The 15,527-nt window shown below is 38.7% G+C and overlaps 1 protein-coding gene across 3 annotated transcripts in view; it reads left to right on the top strand.

The window, feature by feature from the left end:
* llgl1 (LLGL scribble cell polarity complex component 1) overlaps positions 1-15,527 on the top strand; it is a 44,362-nt gene that overhangs the window by 4,989 nt on the left and 23,846 nt on the right. For all 3 annotated transcript variants that reach the window (XM_067419590.1, XM_067419574.1, XM_067419582.1), the window contains exons 3-5: positions 13,534-13,615; positions 13,789-13,919; positions 14,033-14,176. In XM_067419590.1, the coding sequence (XP_067275691.1) occupies positions 13,534-13,615; positions 13,789-13,919; positions 14,033-14,176 (357 nt within the window). The remainder of the gene's footprint in view (positions 1-13,533; positions 13,616-13,788; positions 13,920-14,032; positions 14,177-15,527) is intronic.

Below are 15,527 nucleotides of genomic sequence, written 5' to 3'. Positions count from 1 at the left end.
ACAGAATACAATCCAGCCCAGAATTTTATCAGTTTCTGGTGAGTTATTTGATTAAGCTGTCAGTGCTTTCTTCATTAGTTAGGGGAAAACTGGAACGCTGCTGTGGTTTGATAAGCTCCATTTTATCTGGATTGGTTCCAGCTCCAGATGTGTGGTTTGCACATCAAAGGCTAGATTGCTGTGATGTGCATAGCTCTGCAGCCCCGGTCATCCTGATGTCAGACGCCAGAACGGCCCAGTCTGAAGCGTGTCTGATCAAGGGTGCTGTCATCAGAGTTTGTCCACTTCATCTTGTGCAAAGCTGTTAACAGAAGCTTTGATATACTCATTTATTATGTGACAAAGCCATTAACCATACCAGTGAGAAAAGTAATTTCACTTTTTCAAAGCTTAAATGTGTATTTTTTCCCCCCTCTTTCTCTGATGATAAAATTCTTCCTCCTGTTGCATTTTAATAGACTGCTGCAGGGATGATGTATATTCTTTGGCCAAAACCTGCCCCAAAATTGGGATTTTACACTTCTGGTTCCATCACCCTGAAGTCAATGTTTTGTGTGTTTTTTTTGGATAAATGGATAAATGCTCAAAATAAGGTCTTTGGTAAACACAAGCTCAATATATAATTTTACTCTTCAACATAAATAATACCCTACTTTAAAAAAAAAAAAAAAAATTTTAGGCTTTTACGTGACTTAAAAAAGGCAGTTGCTAGCAATGGGACAGTTTTTCCGGGACATCAAACTTCGCCTACACACTAGATCATTTTCACAGCATCGTTTTTGTGTTATAATTTTGCTCTTATTAACTATTTGAACTCAAACTTTATGGGAGAATGTTTTTTAATAAAGAAAGAGTTGTCTTAATCTTAGAGATGGAGATATTGAAGTCATGCAACTTAGGTGGAGTGTTTATTCATTTTTGAAGATTATCATGATGAATAAAACATTGTTAACTTTTGTTGTTCACAGTTTATTTTGTGCGATAATCTAAAAGCCAATGGAAGTTTTTGTCAAGGGAACAAGGTTGATGCTAACTTCCGGGTTGGCCTACAAAATTCGTCATCGTTGCAACAATCGAGACAGATATTAGGAATTCCTGTCCCAAAACGTATGAATGGCTTGCTGTTTAACCAAACAATAGAAGATGGGGTAGATTAGGAAATAACTAACTATTAAATATTTTATGCCATTTTTTTATAAGCCAATAATCTTTATCCTCAGAAGGCTTGTTTAAATTAGATATATATATACAGTTGCCTTTTGTTTCATGGCCTCATTTTAGTGAGTATTCAATGTAATTTGAGCTTGTCTGATCATAAATGTGTCTCTGCTACAACCACAAATTGAGGTTCAGGGGTTGGGACTATATTTTAAAGCTAAAGGGGAGGACAGACGTGGGGTAAAAGTGGAAAGTAATGGTACTGCTGGGACAGAGGAGCTGTTAGAAGTGCCGGATTCACTCCTAAAGAATGCATGTGGCTGTGCCCTAAGTTCACCCTCTGCTGTAAGAGGACATTCCTCTGCACTATTGTTGCTAGTCCTTGTCCTATAGACATCTTCTGAAATGGTTTCCTGGGCCACTGCTGGAACAGGCTGGTGATCAGGATGTGCTTTAGATTTTTGTAGCGACTGCTGCTTCTATGATTGACAGTGTCTGGCGGGCTGAGCTATGTAACAGTCAGAAAGGCTGCTTCTGTTGTTTATTATGACTGCAAAAATAATAGGTGCTGTTCTCAAAATGAATTGAATCATTAATAACCTATTTGAACAGACAGCATTTATACTCTTATCAAAGTGTTTCTCAATGGGGCATTACTAAGCAATATCTTTTTAAAGGGGGTCATTGAGGTGTTCTTATGGGTGGGGATGGTGCTTGTTTAAGGCATATAAATGCCAGAGATTTACAAGATTAAACTTAATTATACACGTAAAAGAAAATAGTCTGCAACATTCTTGCATCTCCTCTTTGCATATCTTATCTACACCGGTGTGTCTTTGGACACATCAAAGGGAATGTTCCAAGTGCTTTTTTCAGTAGCGCAAGCGTGTGATTCGAGTGTGTCAGACAAAGAATGTATCTTTCATTAACTGTTGGCAGTCTGGCGAGCGTCCAGTGTAGGCCGAATCACTGATTATGTTCTAGGGAATGTACTTTTGTCACTGTCACAAAAGTGTTTGTTCACTTCCTTTGTAGGAAGATGAGTGTAACTTACCAGTTTACATAGGTGACTAGAATTGATGGGTGCATAAGTTCCATCACAATGACTCTACATTTTAGTGTTTCTGTCAGCTTCTTGTAGCGCAGCTTCCAAACTTTTAGTCAAAACTTGGTGTCTAGAATTCGGACACAATATAACGCGCGATGCTGTTTATTTCGTTCTTGTTTTCTGGTTGGAAAAATGTATATAAATGCGTATTGTTTGCTGATTGGCGCTAATCTGCGTAATCAAAGTTTCAATGCCAAATTTCTAAAGCATTTAACACTCATAATTTCTATTCCCATACATTTTGCTCATTGGGAAACTGATAATGATATTTTAACTCCAATCCCAAGGCATTCAAAAATGTGCTTAGGAGAATAATAATAATAATAATAATCATGAAGAAAAATGAATTATAAATACAGAATATATTATATACATCACAGATAAGAAGTTTGGTGTTTGTAAGGTTTCTTAATACTTTTGAAAGAAGTCTCTTATGCAGTTATTCTTTGTTATTAAATAATTACAGTATAATCATTCACACATGTAACACTTGGCACACCACACACAATACTTTATGAATAATACGTTTATATATTTCTTGCTAGATCTTGAAAATGTCAGTCTTCTTTTTTTATCGCTGGTTGTCATCTTAATCAGGCACGGCTTTGCATGAATGGATCTGAATGCATAGTCTTACTAGTGTGTTAGCTATCTGTTTTCTTCCCCCAGTGGCATTGCTGCATTTCTCTGATCTGAGGCAGGAAGCTTGCATCTATGCCACTGCAAACACTCAAACATTTGTCTGGTCTGGAGGCATGGACTTATCACAACTTTTAGTTTGGCAGATTGCCTCATGAACGACTGATACTCTCACATTTCACATTCCCACAGGGATGTCCTCTCTTCTTATTGAACACAGCTGAGGAAACACTCGCACGCCTCTTCATTGGTTCATTCATAACTTTTCTGTTTTGCTTGAGCTGTTTCTTCCTGATGGTTTTCAATGATGCTGCTGAAGGAAATTTAAGTGTCTCTTTGCATATCTTTTCTCATGTGTTTCAGCCTAAAGCCATTAGTATTCTGTTGTGAGCCTCATGGACACACACAGGGAGCACAAAATCAGTCCCCTTCCCCCCGTAGAGCACTTCTGTGGCCCGTAAGCAATCTATAGACCTTTTAGAAACTACGAATAGTGAAGAAGACTCATTGAAATCTGTTTTATGTTCATTGCTGCCAACCCCTCCACTTAAAGGGCCACAGTTTAATTACAAATTGTGGCAAGTTACTAGATGGGAAAGGTTTTGCTTGTGGCTTCTTTATAATGACCTTAGTCTGGTTTGGAAATAAGCAGAGCAGACGCAGGAATCTCCTTCTAGTTTGTGTAATCAGTGGTGACATGAACTGAAAATGACCATGCACTATGGGTAAAACAAAGTTCACGGTTCATTTTTGGTTACTGAAACAGCAGTTTCTAGAAATGCTTACAAAGCCAAAGTTCAGCTGGAGCTGCTGTATGTCAAAAGTTGTCACTTGTCTTTTTAATTTTTTTGCAGTTGGTTTACAGGAAGGAATCTCAAATTGCATATATATGCATCTCAAAACAGATTATATTTTTTATGTAAGCTATTATGAGGTACCAAGTGCCTTTGGATCATTTTATGTTTTCCATCTCAAAAGTGGTGCATACTTTTGCGTTTTAGCATAAATGGTGCTAAATCCATAATTCGATGACTCATTCAACAGTACTTGTTTGTAAGGTTTTTTTTGTTTTGTTTTGTTTTAGTTGTTTAAGAGAAGACCCCCATAATTACTTGGGGTTTGTCTTTTCAATATAGGACAACGTATGTTTACTACATTAGACTTTGGACACAATGTCTGCTGTTTGTCACTATTCAGACCGTGAAATTGCATTATCCTTTGCTAACTTGTTGTTAGCGCTTGAGTGAGTAATTGTGGAGCATTGTTGGGAGTATGTGGAGAGGAGATGGCCGGCGTAGGCCCTCAGAGGGAGTTTTTGGCTTCTGTTGTGAGAGCAGTCTGGGGCCCTGGAAGGGAGTTCTGATTGTTACATGACTTTGACATGTTAAAACTCCTTTTTGTGGTAATCGAGAGGGTGGAGTGCATCTATAGTGTGGATACATATTTATACTATTTTAGCTTGATTAATTCATGCTTAAGGCAGATATTTTAAACCTGTAGTTTTCTTGTAATAAGCAGTAGGCTACACTTCACTGGTGAATGTGCACTTGTACTTCAAATATTCAGTATATCTGTGTGTGAAATCAATAATATATTAAAAAATAATATATATTTTTTTCTGATTATATTAATGAAATAAAAGGCTTAACTTGGTATACTCTCATGACTGTTTCTTGATGCTTGTAAAAGGTATACTTTTAAGTAACTTTTAATATGACTAAATATTGTAATCTTAATGGACACTTTTGATGTTAACTAACATGCTTAAGCAAATGTAATTGATTATACTTTTAACTGTAATGTGTATACAATATTACATTTATGGCTTGTTTTACTGATAAGGCTTAAGCTAGTCCCAGACTAAAATGCATCTTTGAGCTGTTTTTCTTGAAAGCAACTTGCTCTGAATCCTAAAACATGTCAGTGCCATTGTTTTGTCTCAATATGTACATCAGTAATGTTTTTTTCCCCTAAGACACATTTATAAAAGTTTAATTAGGACATTTAAGTAGCTGAGACATAATCCTGGCTTGTCTGTGAAACCAGGCCTTAAAGTTAATGTTTTAAGCTTACTAATTTGGAACTTCATTACATAAGTGTAACTACAAATATATTAAAAAACAATGTCATACAAGTTTCAATAGAAATTACATATTTAGTTTAGTATTTACTTCAGGACACTTAAACCATATTTCAAGACAACAGAAATTACAAAAAATATATACTTGCGTCCTACTTGAGGTCAAAAAAATTCATATAAATTTAACCTAATAAATTTGATTAAATTGCAATTGTCAACAATACATTCAGTTCTCACTTTATACTTTGTACTGTAATATAGTTTATATTTTACAGTATATATTACAGTATATAGTTTTTTCTAAACCCCTTTACAATTAAAGTATATCTCAGGTCTCTTAACCAAACCAATTCTCAGCTGTATTGGTTTTTCATATTAGCAATTTAAAGTAAAACTTGCAGGTTTCTGCTCGCATGGGTTCAGTTTCTGTTTGTGTTGTTGAAAAATGTAATCTTTGGCATTAATATTGATAATCTTGGTCAAAATAATTTGCATCTAATACTGGCAATACTTTCATGGATTTCTTAAGGGGATATCTGAACTGATTCGGATGCCTTCACTCGTTTAAAATTCATGTTCTTTGTGTCTTGGGAATATCAGGTTCTGTTTTGAGTGTCTGCTTGTTACTTTAATAGAAACTTTAGTATTCATGTGAGACCTGTTGCTGAGGAAAATTAATTCTGGATTTCTGAAAGATGTTATGAGTCAACATGTGGAGGTATCTCAAAAAAGAGACTCCTGGTAGCCTGAGAGTATGAGAAGAGAAATTCCAAATGGTTCATGATTTAAAAAAAAAAAAACTGTTCACCACAAAAAGGAAATCCCTTTCTTTCTCCATGTCAACAAACCAAAACCATGCTGTGCCCTGCTCAGAGTGCAGTCATCTCATGCACCATTAGCAATGCACTGAGGTGGATGGATTGGCTCAGAAAGGCTGAAATTGACTGTAGGGGGAGTTGTTGAGGGGGAAAAAATGACAAGGCCTCTCTGTTCTTGTTAATGACCTGTTGAGTAATCAGGGCTGAGTGTGAGAGAATTTTACAGATGTTTCTGTTCCTCACTTCTGTTTAATTCTCACACTCAACACTGGGGCACTGCACACCCAGCATGCTTCACACACCTTTCTGTGCTCTGTGTTCGAAACCTACTTTTGGTCCTTTACTATTCTTTATTTTCCATCACTTATTGTATTCACATATCCCTTTTAATAATCTCCCTCTCTTTCTTAGTCTTTACTTTTCCTCTGGCTGTTGTGCAGGTGCATGATGTTATGCTTTAAAAAGTGGAGTGGAGCTGGTCAAAGAGGTTTGTCTTACTTTAATGATAGGCCTACATTTTCTTTCACATGTAAGCAAACTCATTAAATAAAGCTTGCTTTTCCATAGGAATGAAACTTCCAATCTCACTGTAAATACAGTGAGATTGGACATTCTGTTGGGTTTAATGTGGAGTTTGCCCATCCTTTGCAACTATAACAGGTTCAATTCTTCTGGGAAGGCTTTCCACAAGGTTTGGGAGTAAGTTTATTGGAATTTTTGACCGTTCTTTTAGAAGCACATTTGTGGGGTCAGGTACTGTTGTTGGATGAGAAGGCCTGGCTCGCGGTCTCCACTCTAAAGCCGCGTTTCCACCGCAGGAACTTTACCCAGGAACCAGGAACTTTGGGGTGGTACTCGGTGTGTTTTGACTGCAGGAACCAGGGTCTACATGAAGTTCTGGGTAAATATTTCCCCCTCCAAACGGCCCTGCTCGGGAGGTAGTACTTTTTCAAAGTTCAGAACAAAAACAAAAAATGAATAACATGTAAACATATAGAATACTACAAACAATCAACCAACACAAAAAACAGAACAGAAACAGAGCTGATGGTGAACAGAAACAGAGCTGATGGTGAACAGAAAACAGCTGATGGTGGAAGTCTCTGTTAGCTCCGCAGCACACTGTGGTCCACTCCATGTTTTAAATTTCTCCCAGCGGCAGTGTCCTGATGATGTCGTCGAGGCATGACAGCTGAAGACCAGATGATGGGTCTTCTTGACGATTCAGACGGTGGGGATCGCCGCAGCACCATACAGGAGGCAGACAAAGCTCTCCGGGCACTTCTGTGGACACACCGGGGTCGGCGCAGAAGTCCAAGCCGCTCCACGGCCGCAATGCAAGACGGAACAGCGGCGCAGCCGAGAAGCGGAACATCCTAACATCATGCCGGACGCTGATGACAATGGCCCGGATGACGCTAGCCCGGTGCAAACTTCAGCCACCATGCAGCTCAAGCCCGAGGGAGACCACCAGTGAACAGTCGCGGCGAGAAACATCAAATGTCCTTCAAACCAGAACCAACCGCAGCAATTCAAACATAAACATCAGAGAAGCGGTGGAAAACGGCGAACGGTGAACAACGTCCTCTCAGTGGCTGCCAGCAAACAGCATAAGTCCCAATTGTAGCTCTGACTGTTAGACTAGTCACAAACATAATAAAATCTAAATCTAATAGTACAGTAACATGATTTGTGGGTGGAGAAGCGGCGAACAGACAACGCCAGCGTCCTCTCCCCCACGTTGCCACACATTCCAGCTGCTGGAGAGAAAAACAGCGTTGACATTTTTGATGCGGCAGACAAACCGCATGTGACAAAATGATTGCGATTAAAAGTCATCACATGTAAACACCAGATCAGTTTAGATAACGTCTCATGTAAACAGTCCACTAAATCTTTCAATCGGAATGAAAAAAAAGTGTGCTTGTAAACCAGGGGCGGAGCCAGGCGACGTAAACATTCGGGGCTTAGCCCAAACCTAGGGGGCTCCGGGGGCATACTCCCCCAGGGAGATTTTTTTTCCCATTTACATCAGCTAAATGCACTATTTTCCAGGCTGTTTGAGATAATAGAATGCCTAAAAATCTATATACTGTCTGGGAAAATTATAAGTTAATTTAAAAAAATTCAGCCAGTAGAGCCTACAACCTGTTTTGTATTTAACTGTTCTCCAGCTGTAGTGAATCCAAAACACCAAAAATGTTAAGGATGACTAATTTTAACCCCTGGCAAATAAAAAAGGCAACCATTATCTGACTATGTTTAAGTTAGCCTGCATAGGTGAAATTAAAGATTAATAATGATGTTTACACCAAAACCTAGAGTTCAGTTTGGTTTACTTTGTGCTTAGCTGACAAATTTGCTACATCAGAATCCATGACCAATCAGATGTTGTTATCGGCTGCAAACTTTCGCGGTTGGTTAGTTCTTCAAAGGAAATGCCCATATTTGGATTAGACAGCACTGTGTGTGAGACTGAGAGCTTTATAATGATACCAGGCATGACATGTTTCTGTGAATGGAGACGGCACGGGAGCTCACGTTAGAGTAACTTTGGATGATTTCAGGTAGAAATCTAAAGGTGCACGGTGACAAAATAGAATGAAATAACACCCTTAAATGTGTAATGTTGCCTTTTTTTATTGTGACATGGAAGCTTACATGTTAAGGGAGTAAACTGGCCCAAAATCTCAAAATTGACTATGTTTTCACCTGTCGTGTCTCGCCTTAATAAGTAAAACCTAACGTTAACTCTAGCTAGCCAGCAATACAGTCATGTAACTCAAGTGTTACAACAGCGGATTCACAAACCTGCAACACTTTCGTCTGATGCAGAATCTCTCTCTGGCCGGTGAGGTTTAGTGTTCATTTAAAAAAAAAATGTGTAGCGTCCATGTTAACTAGTTAACTACGACGCCGGTGAAATACAAAAAGCCTGCGCCAATCCCTGATGACAACGGCGAAGAAGATGTAACCGTTATATTCTTCTTCATTATTTTTAATTGGCTGTTGGCATTGGCAAACAAGATGAGTGATGTGCGACGCATAGCCGACTGCCACACACACGGTAAAGGAGCTTTTGTTTCATTTTTTGCCGCTCCAGTCTTTAAGACTGAGAGGAAATGAAACAAAATTGAATTTTTTTTTTTTTTTTTACTAAAAGATTCAGGGCTTTTGACAACATTCGGGGCTTAAGCCCAATTACCCACCTCACCACTCCGCCCCTGTTGTAAACGTGGATATAGTATCGCGCAAAAATGATTACTGTCCGTCACTGACTTGGAGCAGTCGCGTGCAGTCCTACATCACCGGACTAATTTGCCTAATCTTCACGGAACTTAAGATCGCGGTGGAAACGCAGACCGTTGCAGGTCTGGGGGGGAGAAAAGTTCCTGGTACAAATTGTTCCGGGTAATTTTGGTGGAAACGGGGCTTAATTCATCCCAAAGGTGTTCTATCGGGTTGAGGTCAGGACTCAGTCAAGTTCCTCCACACCAAACTTGCTCACCTGTGTCTTTTTGGACCTTGGTTTGAGCACTGGTGCGTTGGAAGGAGAGAGCCATCCCCAAATTGTTCCCACAAAGTTGGGAGCATTGAAATTGCCCAAAATATCTTTGTACACTGAAGCATTAAGAGTTTCTTTTGCTGGAACTACAGGACCAAGCCGAACCCCCTGAAAAACCCCCAACTTTACACTTGACACAATGCAGTCAGGCAAGTACTTAAAGGGATAGTTCAATGGCTATATCCCTTTAATGGTTGCTGATGCTGTTGTTACCAATTGCTTCCACTTTGTTATAATACCACTAACAGTTGACTGTAGACTATTTATTTGCTTCCACTTTGTTATAATACCACTAACAGTTGACTGTAGAATATTTAGTTGTGAGGAAATTTCACAAATGGCTTTAGGTTCTCACCTGTGCAATATCACGGTACCACGCTGGAATTCACTTAACTCCCGAGAGCAAACCATTCTTTCACAAATGTTTGTAGAAGCAGTTTGCTTGCAGTTTTGCTATATATAATGGAATTTCTTTTACCTGACGAAATTTAAATGCAAATGTGGTTTTATATATCTCACTAACTGTCGTGTGTGTGTGTTTATGAATAATAATCATAATTAGGTCATTAACTCCAGAAAACCGCATTTGAGTTAATTTTGTCTGGTAAAAGAGTTTCATGTAGACAAAATCTACATGTTTATGTAGCCTTTTCCATTTTCTGATGAGCAACACAATTATAAGCATTTACACCTTATCTTTCTCCTTATTCCTTATGTTTCTCAGATTTTAAACCTTTTCATTGTCTAGCATTTTTGGCCATATGAGCCTCTTCTGCAAATAACAGTATGCCTGTTCCCGTGTGACATAATAGAGATGCTGCCATGGCAACCAAGGGGACTTCAGAATGGAGCAGTTCGTCTGGGGTGCTGTTTCAAGAGCCTGGTTGTGTAAGACATTATGGGCTTGATTAGGCAGCAGCTGAAGAGGCTCTCAGAGTGCTGTGTGTGAGGTGGCAGGGTGACGTGCGGCAGTGCCACACAGCCTGAGCTTTTGTTCTGGGCTCAGTCGAGCTGACGGTGTGTCCTGTGCTGCCTTCACACCATGAATGCATCTCTTCTCATTAGTCTGAATCAGAGGTGTCCTACCCTGCCTCACAAGCAAGTTTAGTGAGAGAAATGGACTGTGCTCAGAATCATCATGTACATTCCATCCCATTGAAAGTGAATAAAAAACAACAGTGACTCTAGCGTCCATATAATGAAAATGTATGCCTTAAAATAAGATATTGATTATTTTTACTTTACAACCTACATGCTGTGCAGAAAAAATACTTATTTCACATTTAATTCAATTGTGTTTAAATGTCTGTCTTGTGGATTTTTGGTATATAATGGCACTCTTTCAGCTTATTCATCAAGCTGGAAATGGATGGTCAGATTTTTAATTGCATTGTGGGATACAGAGTTTGACGCAGTGTTGTTGGGTTGTATACTCCATGTGTACAGAAAATCTGCATGATTTGCACAGTATACACAAATGTATCCAAACACATTCATGCTCTATTTAAAATCAAGATTTTACTTAGAGCTGCTCTCTTTCAATAGGCTGTGTGAAATTGAGTTTTTCTGCGGATGTCTCCTCCTCCTTGCAGAGTTTGGATAGTTTTTATGTGGATCAGATTTGACCTAGATATCCACACTCTTGTTATGAGAGTGGAAGGCTGTGTAATTTTGTAATGAAAAGCATGCTACAATAGCCATCCAGAAATCATTTGAGCAACAGTTTATTCAAGAAAAGCACAATCAGCTTTCTCAACTGCTGTTGATGGAGGATATTTTCTGAGGCAACTTCCCCTAATTCTGGAAACATTCAAGATCATCGCTATTTAGTTTTGTTTAATATATTTTATTTTGGCTCTTTTCTTAGTGTTTTGCTCAGTGGACTGTTTAATAAGCATTTTGTGACTCATTTCTTCTCTCAGAGAATCATCATTTTCATTAGTTGAACTCTACAGTGTTGTTTCTTTACCTTACATTTTCGCTACATTCACCACATAGTAATTCCGTTTTGATTGGCTTAATTTCCCTTTGAAAAAAACTGATTGAACGTGATTCATTGGAGCTGAGATGCGACAATGTTTTTAGTGCTGCAATCGACCACTTAAAAGAAGTAAATAAATTAAAAAATATATATAATTCTCAGATACACAAGCAATACCATTTCAGAAAAAAATTCATAAATCTAGTTAACATCTGTCGCCATCTAATTTCAAATACTTCATAGACCACACATGCTTTTCCATTTAAAAGAAAAAAAAAAAAACTGTGAATATATCAAGCATTTATCAAGACTTGAAGGTGCAGTAAGCGATTTCTGAGAAACATGAATCATACTAAGCAGCACAACAAACTTGTAGCCAATCAGCATTAGGTGGCGTGTTCACTCTTGATGGGGGAAGAGAGAGAGTGAGCAAGGAAGAGATTTGAAGATCCACTATAGAAAGAGACGTGGTCAGAGGAATATCACTTGACAAAAGAAGGGTTATGATCAGGAAAGAGCTTTAGGACCCTTGTTAATATTAGAAAAGCTTTTCTGGTGCTGGAGAGGCCTAAATGGGAAAGCCTGAAAAATGGACGGTGAGGTTGCTTTGATTCCGCTACGTGAGTAATATTTGGTTTTGTGGTTTCACACAACCAAGATATGCTGTTGTAAAATTAGCTATAGTAGCAGGACCGTTTTGAGTGGCATTGTTAGGGATACGTCGAACATTCAGCCACCGAAAGACTTTTATCACCGAAACAATACGGCCGAAATGTTGTGATGACGCAAACAGAAACCGCGACCTTAACGTGCTCGTCTAAAGCAACTTGTCTGCGGTGTGGACGCATGTGGTTCATCTCACATCTGATGACCAATCTATAATATGGGATGTAACTTGAAAATAATGCTTTGTTTATGTTTCTGTCGATGGACACGTACTGGCTCCTCACTACAACATCAGCGATAATGAATTTTACTCTTTGTATACTTTGTTCAATACATGCTAGTATGACCAGTCATTTTTTCTGTCATCACCCGGGTTTAGTGCCAGAACACGCAAACGAAAACTCTCATGCACTGTGAGAAGATTTGTCTCTGTGCACTCATCTGAAAGCGCACACACGTCTCTCAGCGCACAAATATTGAGTTCTCTTTCAAGTCTTGCGCTTGAACGGACAAACTCGCACAAAAAGTATGTCAACATGTCCATCTTGATGAGTATTCAAGCAGACATAGTCTGAATATGCCTTAAGTGAACTTTATACAGTCGAGAAAGACGACCATATCCCTGTATTAGGTCTTAAAGGGGCAGTAGCCTTTACTGCTGTCTGTTTAATGTCAAACAAAAGATAAAGACATAACTCACTGCTCTTGATTGAATAGCTTTTGTAAGTTTAATAAGGATTCTTCTTAAATTTGAACAGGCAGTTATTTTACATCAGATTACTTTATTCAATTTCTGTACCTTTCTGCAGGCCAGTAGGCATGTACATTATTATATGTAATGTACACATGAGTGAGGTCAAGTTAAACATTTTAGTTTGAATTTTATTTTATACTGTGCATTGTTGCAATGTGCTAAATAAATATTGGCATAATTTGTAATTGATTTATTATTTGAAACTTTAATATTAATTTATGCAATAGCAATGCCTTGATTTTAGTAAAGTTACACAGTCATAGCCATAAATGCAATGGTACTAATAATTGGCAACATTTCTTTTGGTGTTTTGGTTTTCGGCCTTCGTTTCCTCGGTTTCGGTTTTGGCCAAGAATTTTGATTTCGCTGCATCCCTAGTTATTGTTGGAGTGAATGTCTGGAGCTGCTGGTGACTAACAACCAACTCTTGCTTGTATATACTCTTTTGTACGGTGTTCTTTTTTTTTTTTTTTACCTTGTCAATTGTTTGTCATTTTTATTTTTGTTGCTTTGCTTCAGCTATGATAAAGAGATCCACTCTTCGCATTGTGTGTTTGTGCATTTGGGGGCGGGGCAATGAAGTTGGGGATGATTTTCAAATATGTTTTTCATGGAAATCGCTTGTTTGTGCATTGTTCATAGAAAGTAGAAATGAGTAGGAATGAAGCCTAGTCTGAAACATTTCCCTTGAGGCAATATATTCCCAAAACAGATGGGAACACTGGAGTTCACCACTGTAAAATATTCCTTGACTGCGTGTTAAGATATGGGGCTCCTGGGGTGGAGATGACTGGACTTCATAAAGACACTGCTGCTGTCACTCAGATACACTTCATCTATGGACAGGTAAGATCATGTTTTAATCCTGTTCTCATAAACTGCACAGGTTTACATCAATCATTGTAGCTTAGTGCTTCAGATGTGTTTTATTGAAGTTGTTGGTCTTCTTTTTTTATTGCCATGTGAAGATTTTATAATCCTTATGGGATACATTTTTAATCCATCTTATCTATCTAAAGGGAAGGATACTTTCTCTGTTGGATGACAACACCATTCACCTATGGGAGATTGTGCAAAGAGAAAACCGCTTGTATTTGATAGAGGTTCACAGCTTCAATCTGCCTGGCAGGCCAGGCATTGAGAGTACCAGGTAAAGGTGTTTTCTTTGGAACGTTTTCTTCTTCTTCCAAATTTGCTTCAAGACTCTGATGCACTTATCTTGTCCAAACTATGACCTTGATGTTGCTTCCTTCTCCTCTGTAGTGCGACACGTGTGACCGTCATGCTGTTGACGCTGGGCTGTGGTATTCTTGCTCTGGGCACTGAAGGTGGCGGGGTACACTTTCTGGAACTGCCCACCCTCACGTTGCTGAACAAGTCGCTGTTCCAGGACGAGATCATGCAGAGGTGAGAGCTGCCCTTCCAATGTCCATATTGACCTGTTCACATCATCAGGTCACCCAGGTGTTACCACTTTACTAGTTGTCAGACTAGCTGTTTAGTTGCGTTTAAATTTTTCCAATTATACCACCATTCAAAACATTTGGTTACTTTTTTATGATTCTCTAATGTTCATAATGGCTACAATTATTTAATAACAAAAGACGGAAAAAAAAACGTATATCATGTTTTTTCTTTTTTTTCCTTCAAATAACCGTTTTCTATTTTAATACATTTTCAAATGTATTTTGTTCCTGTGGTGTCTCAGCTGAATTTTGACCATCATTACCCCAGTCTTCTTCAGTGTCACATCTTTCACTCTAATATGATGATTTGCTGCTCAATAAATATTTCTTATTTATGTTGAAAACAGTTGTGCTGCTTAAAGTGCCATATTATGCTTTTTTCAATATTACCTTTCATGTCGTTTGTAGAGCTGGACTATAATATTTTTTCGCTGGGTTGGTATTTTGAAAAAAAAAAAATATATATATATATATATATGTGTATATGTAATGTATATCTTTTGTGAATCGAATAGTCGAGTGTCCCTCTAAACGGTTCTTATTCGTGCTTAATATGTTTACTGTCAAATCTGGTGACATGCAATACAAAAGTGACAAATGATCGACACTTGTGTGATGAATGAGATCTGACCTGCTGCAGTTTGTGCTGCCACTCTTGTTTGGCTCACGCTGCACGTTCAGTTTAATTGCAGTTAATCTGTAGCCTGACAAGCCAGACCCACATCAACATGTTTGTTTTGGAAACTCACCATAGACAGGGCTCAATCCGAGGGGCGGATTTCAAACTCCCTCTGCACGCGATAGGATAGCGGTACACCAACCAGAGCAACGAAGGTGAAACAGAGCTTGTTGATAGATTAAACATTCGCCGTATCCAGTCGGCAAAACTCCGAACACATCTTTCCTTTTTAAGAATGACTTCAGTGCCGTTCTTTGTTCTTTTCTCAGAGAAAAGCTTAACTCCAAGTCTTCCAGAGTCGCGGTTAAAGCTAATTCGAAAGACCGCCGTTTGCCAGTTTCTGTGTTTACTAGAAGCACGTAAACGCAACTCGGCCGTCGTCATTATGGCCCCGCCCACCGACTCCATACACGATGTGATTGGCCCGGCAAGAGTTTGGTGTTTACAGCTAAGAAGGGTATTGAGAGTTCCTAGACCACACTCGCGGGCAGATTAAATTTGCTGCCGCTAGGGTGTGTCTAGATTTCTAGGCTAGTTAATCTGTTCTCTAATGGAACTAATTGATTTTTACTACAATAACATATGACCGGTGGTATGCCTGAACACTGGTAAC

Source organism: Pseudorasbora parva, chromosome 2, assembly GCF_024679245.1.
Source record: "Pseudorasbora parva isolate DD20220531a chromosome 2, ASM2467924v1, whole genome shotgun sequence".
Lineage (NCBI taxonomy): Eukaryota > Metazoa > Chordata > Actinopteri > Cypriniformes > Gobionidae > Pseudorasbora > Pseudorasbora parva.
This window is presented reverse-complemented; position numbering and strand designations above follow the sequence as displayed.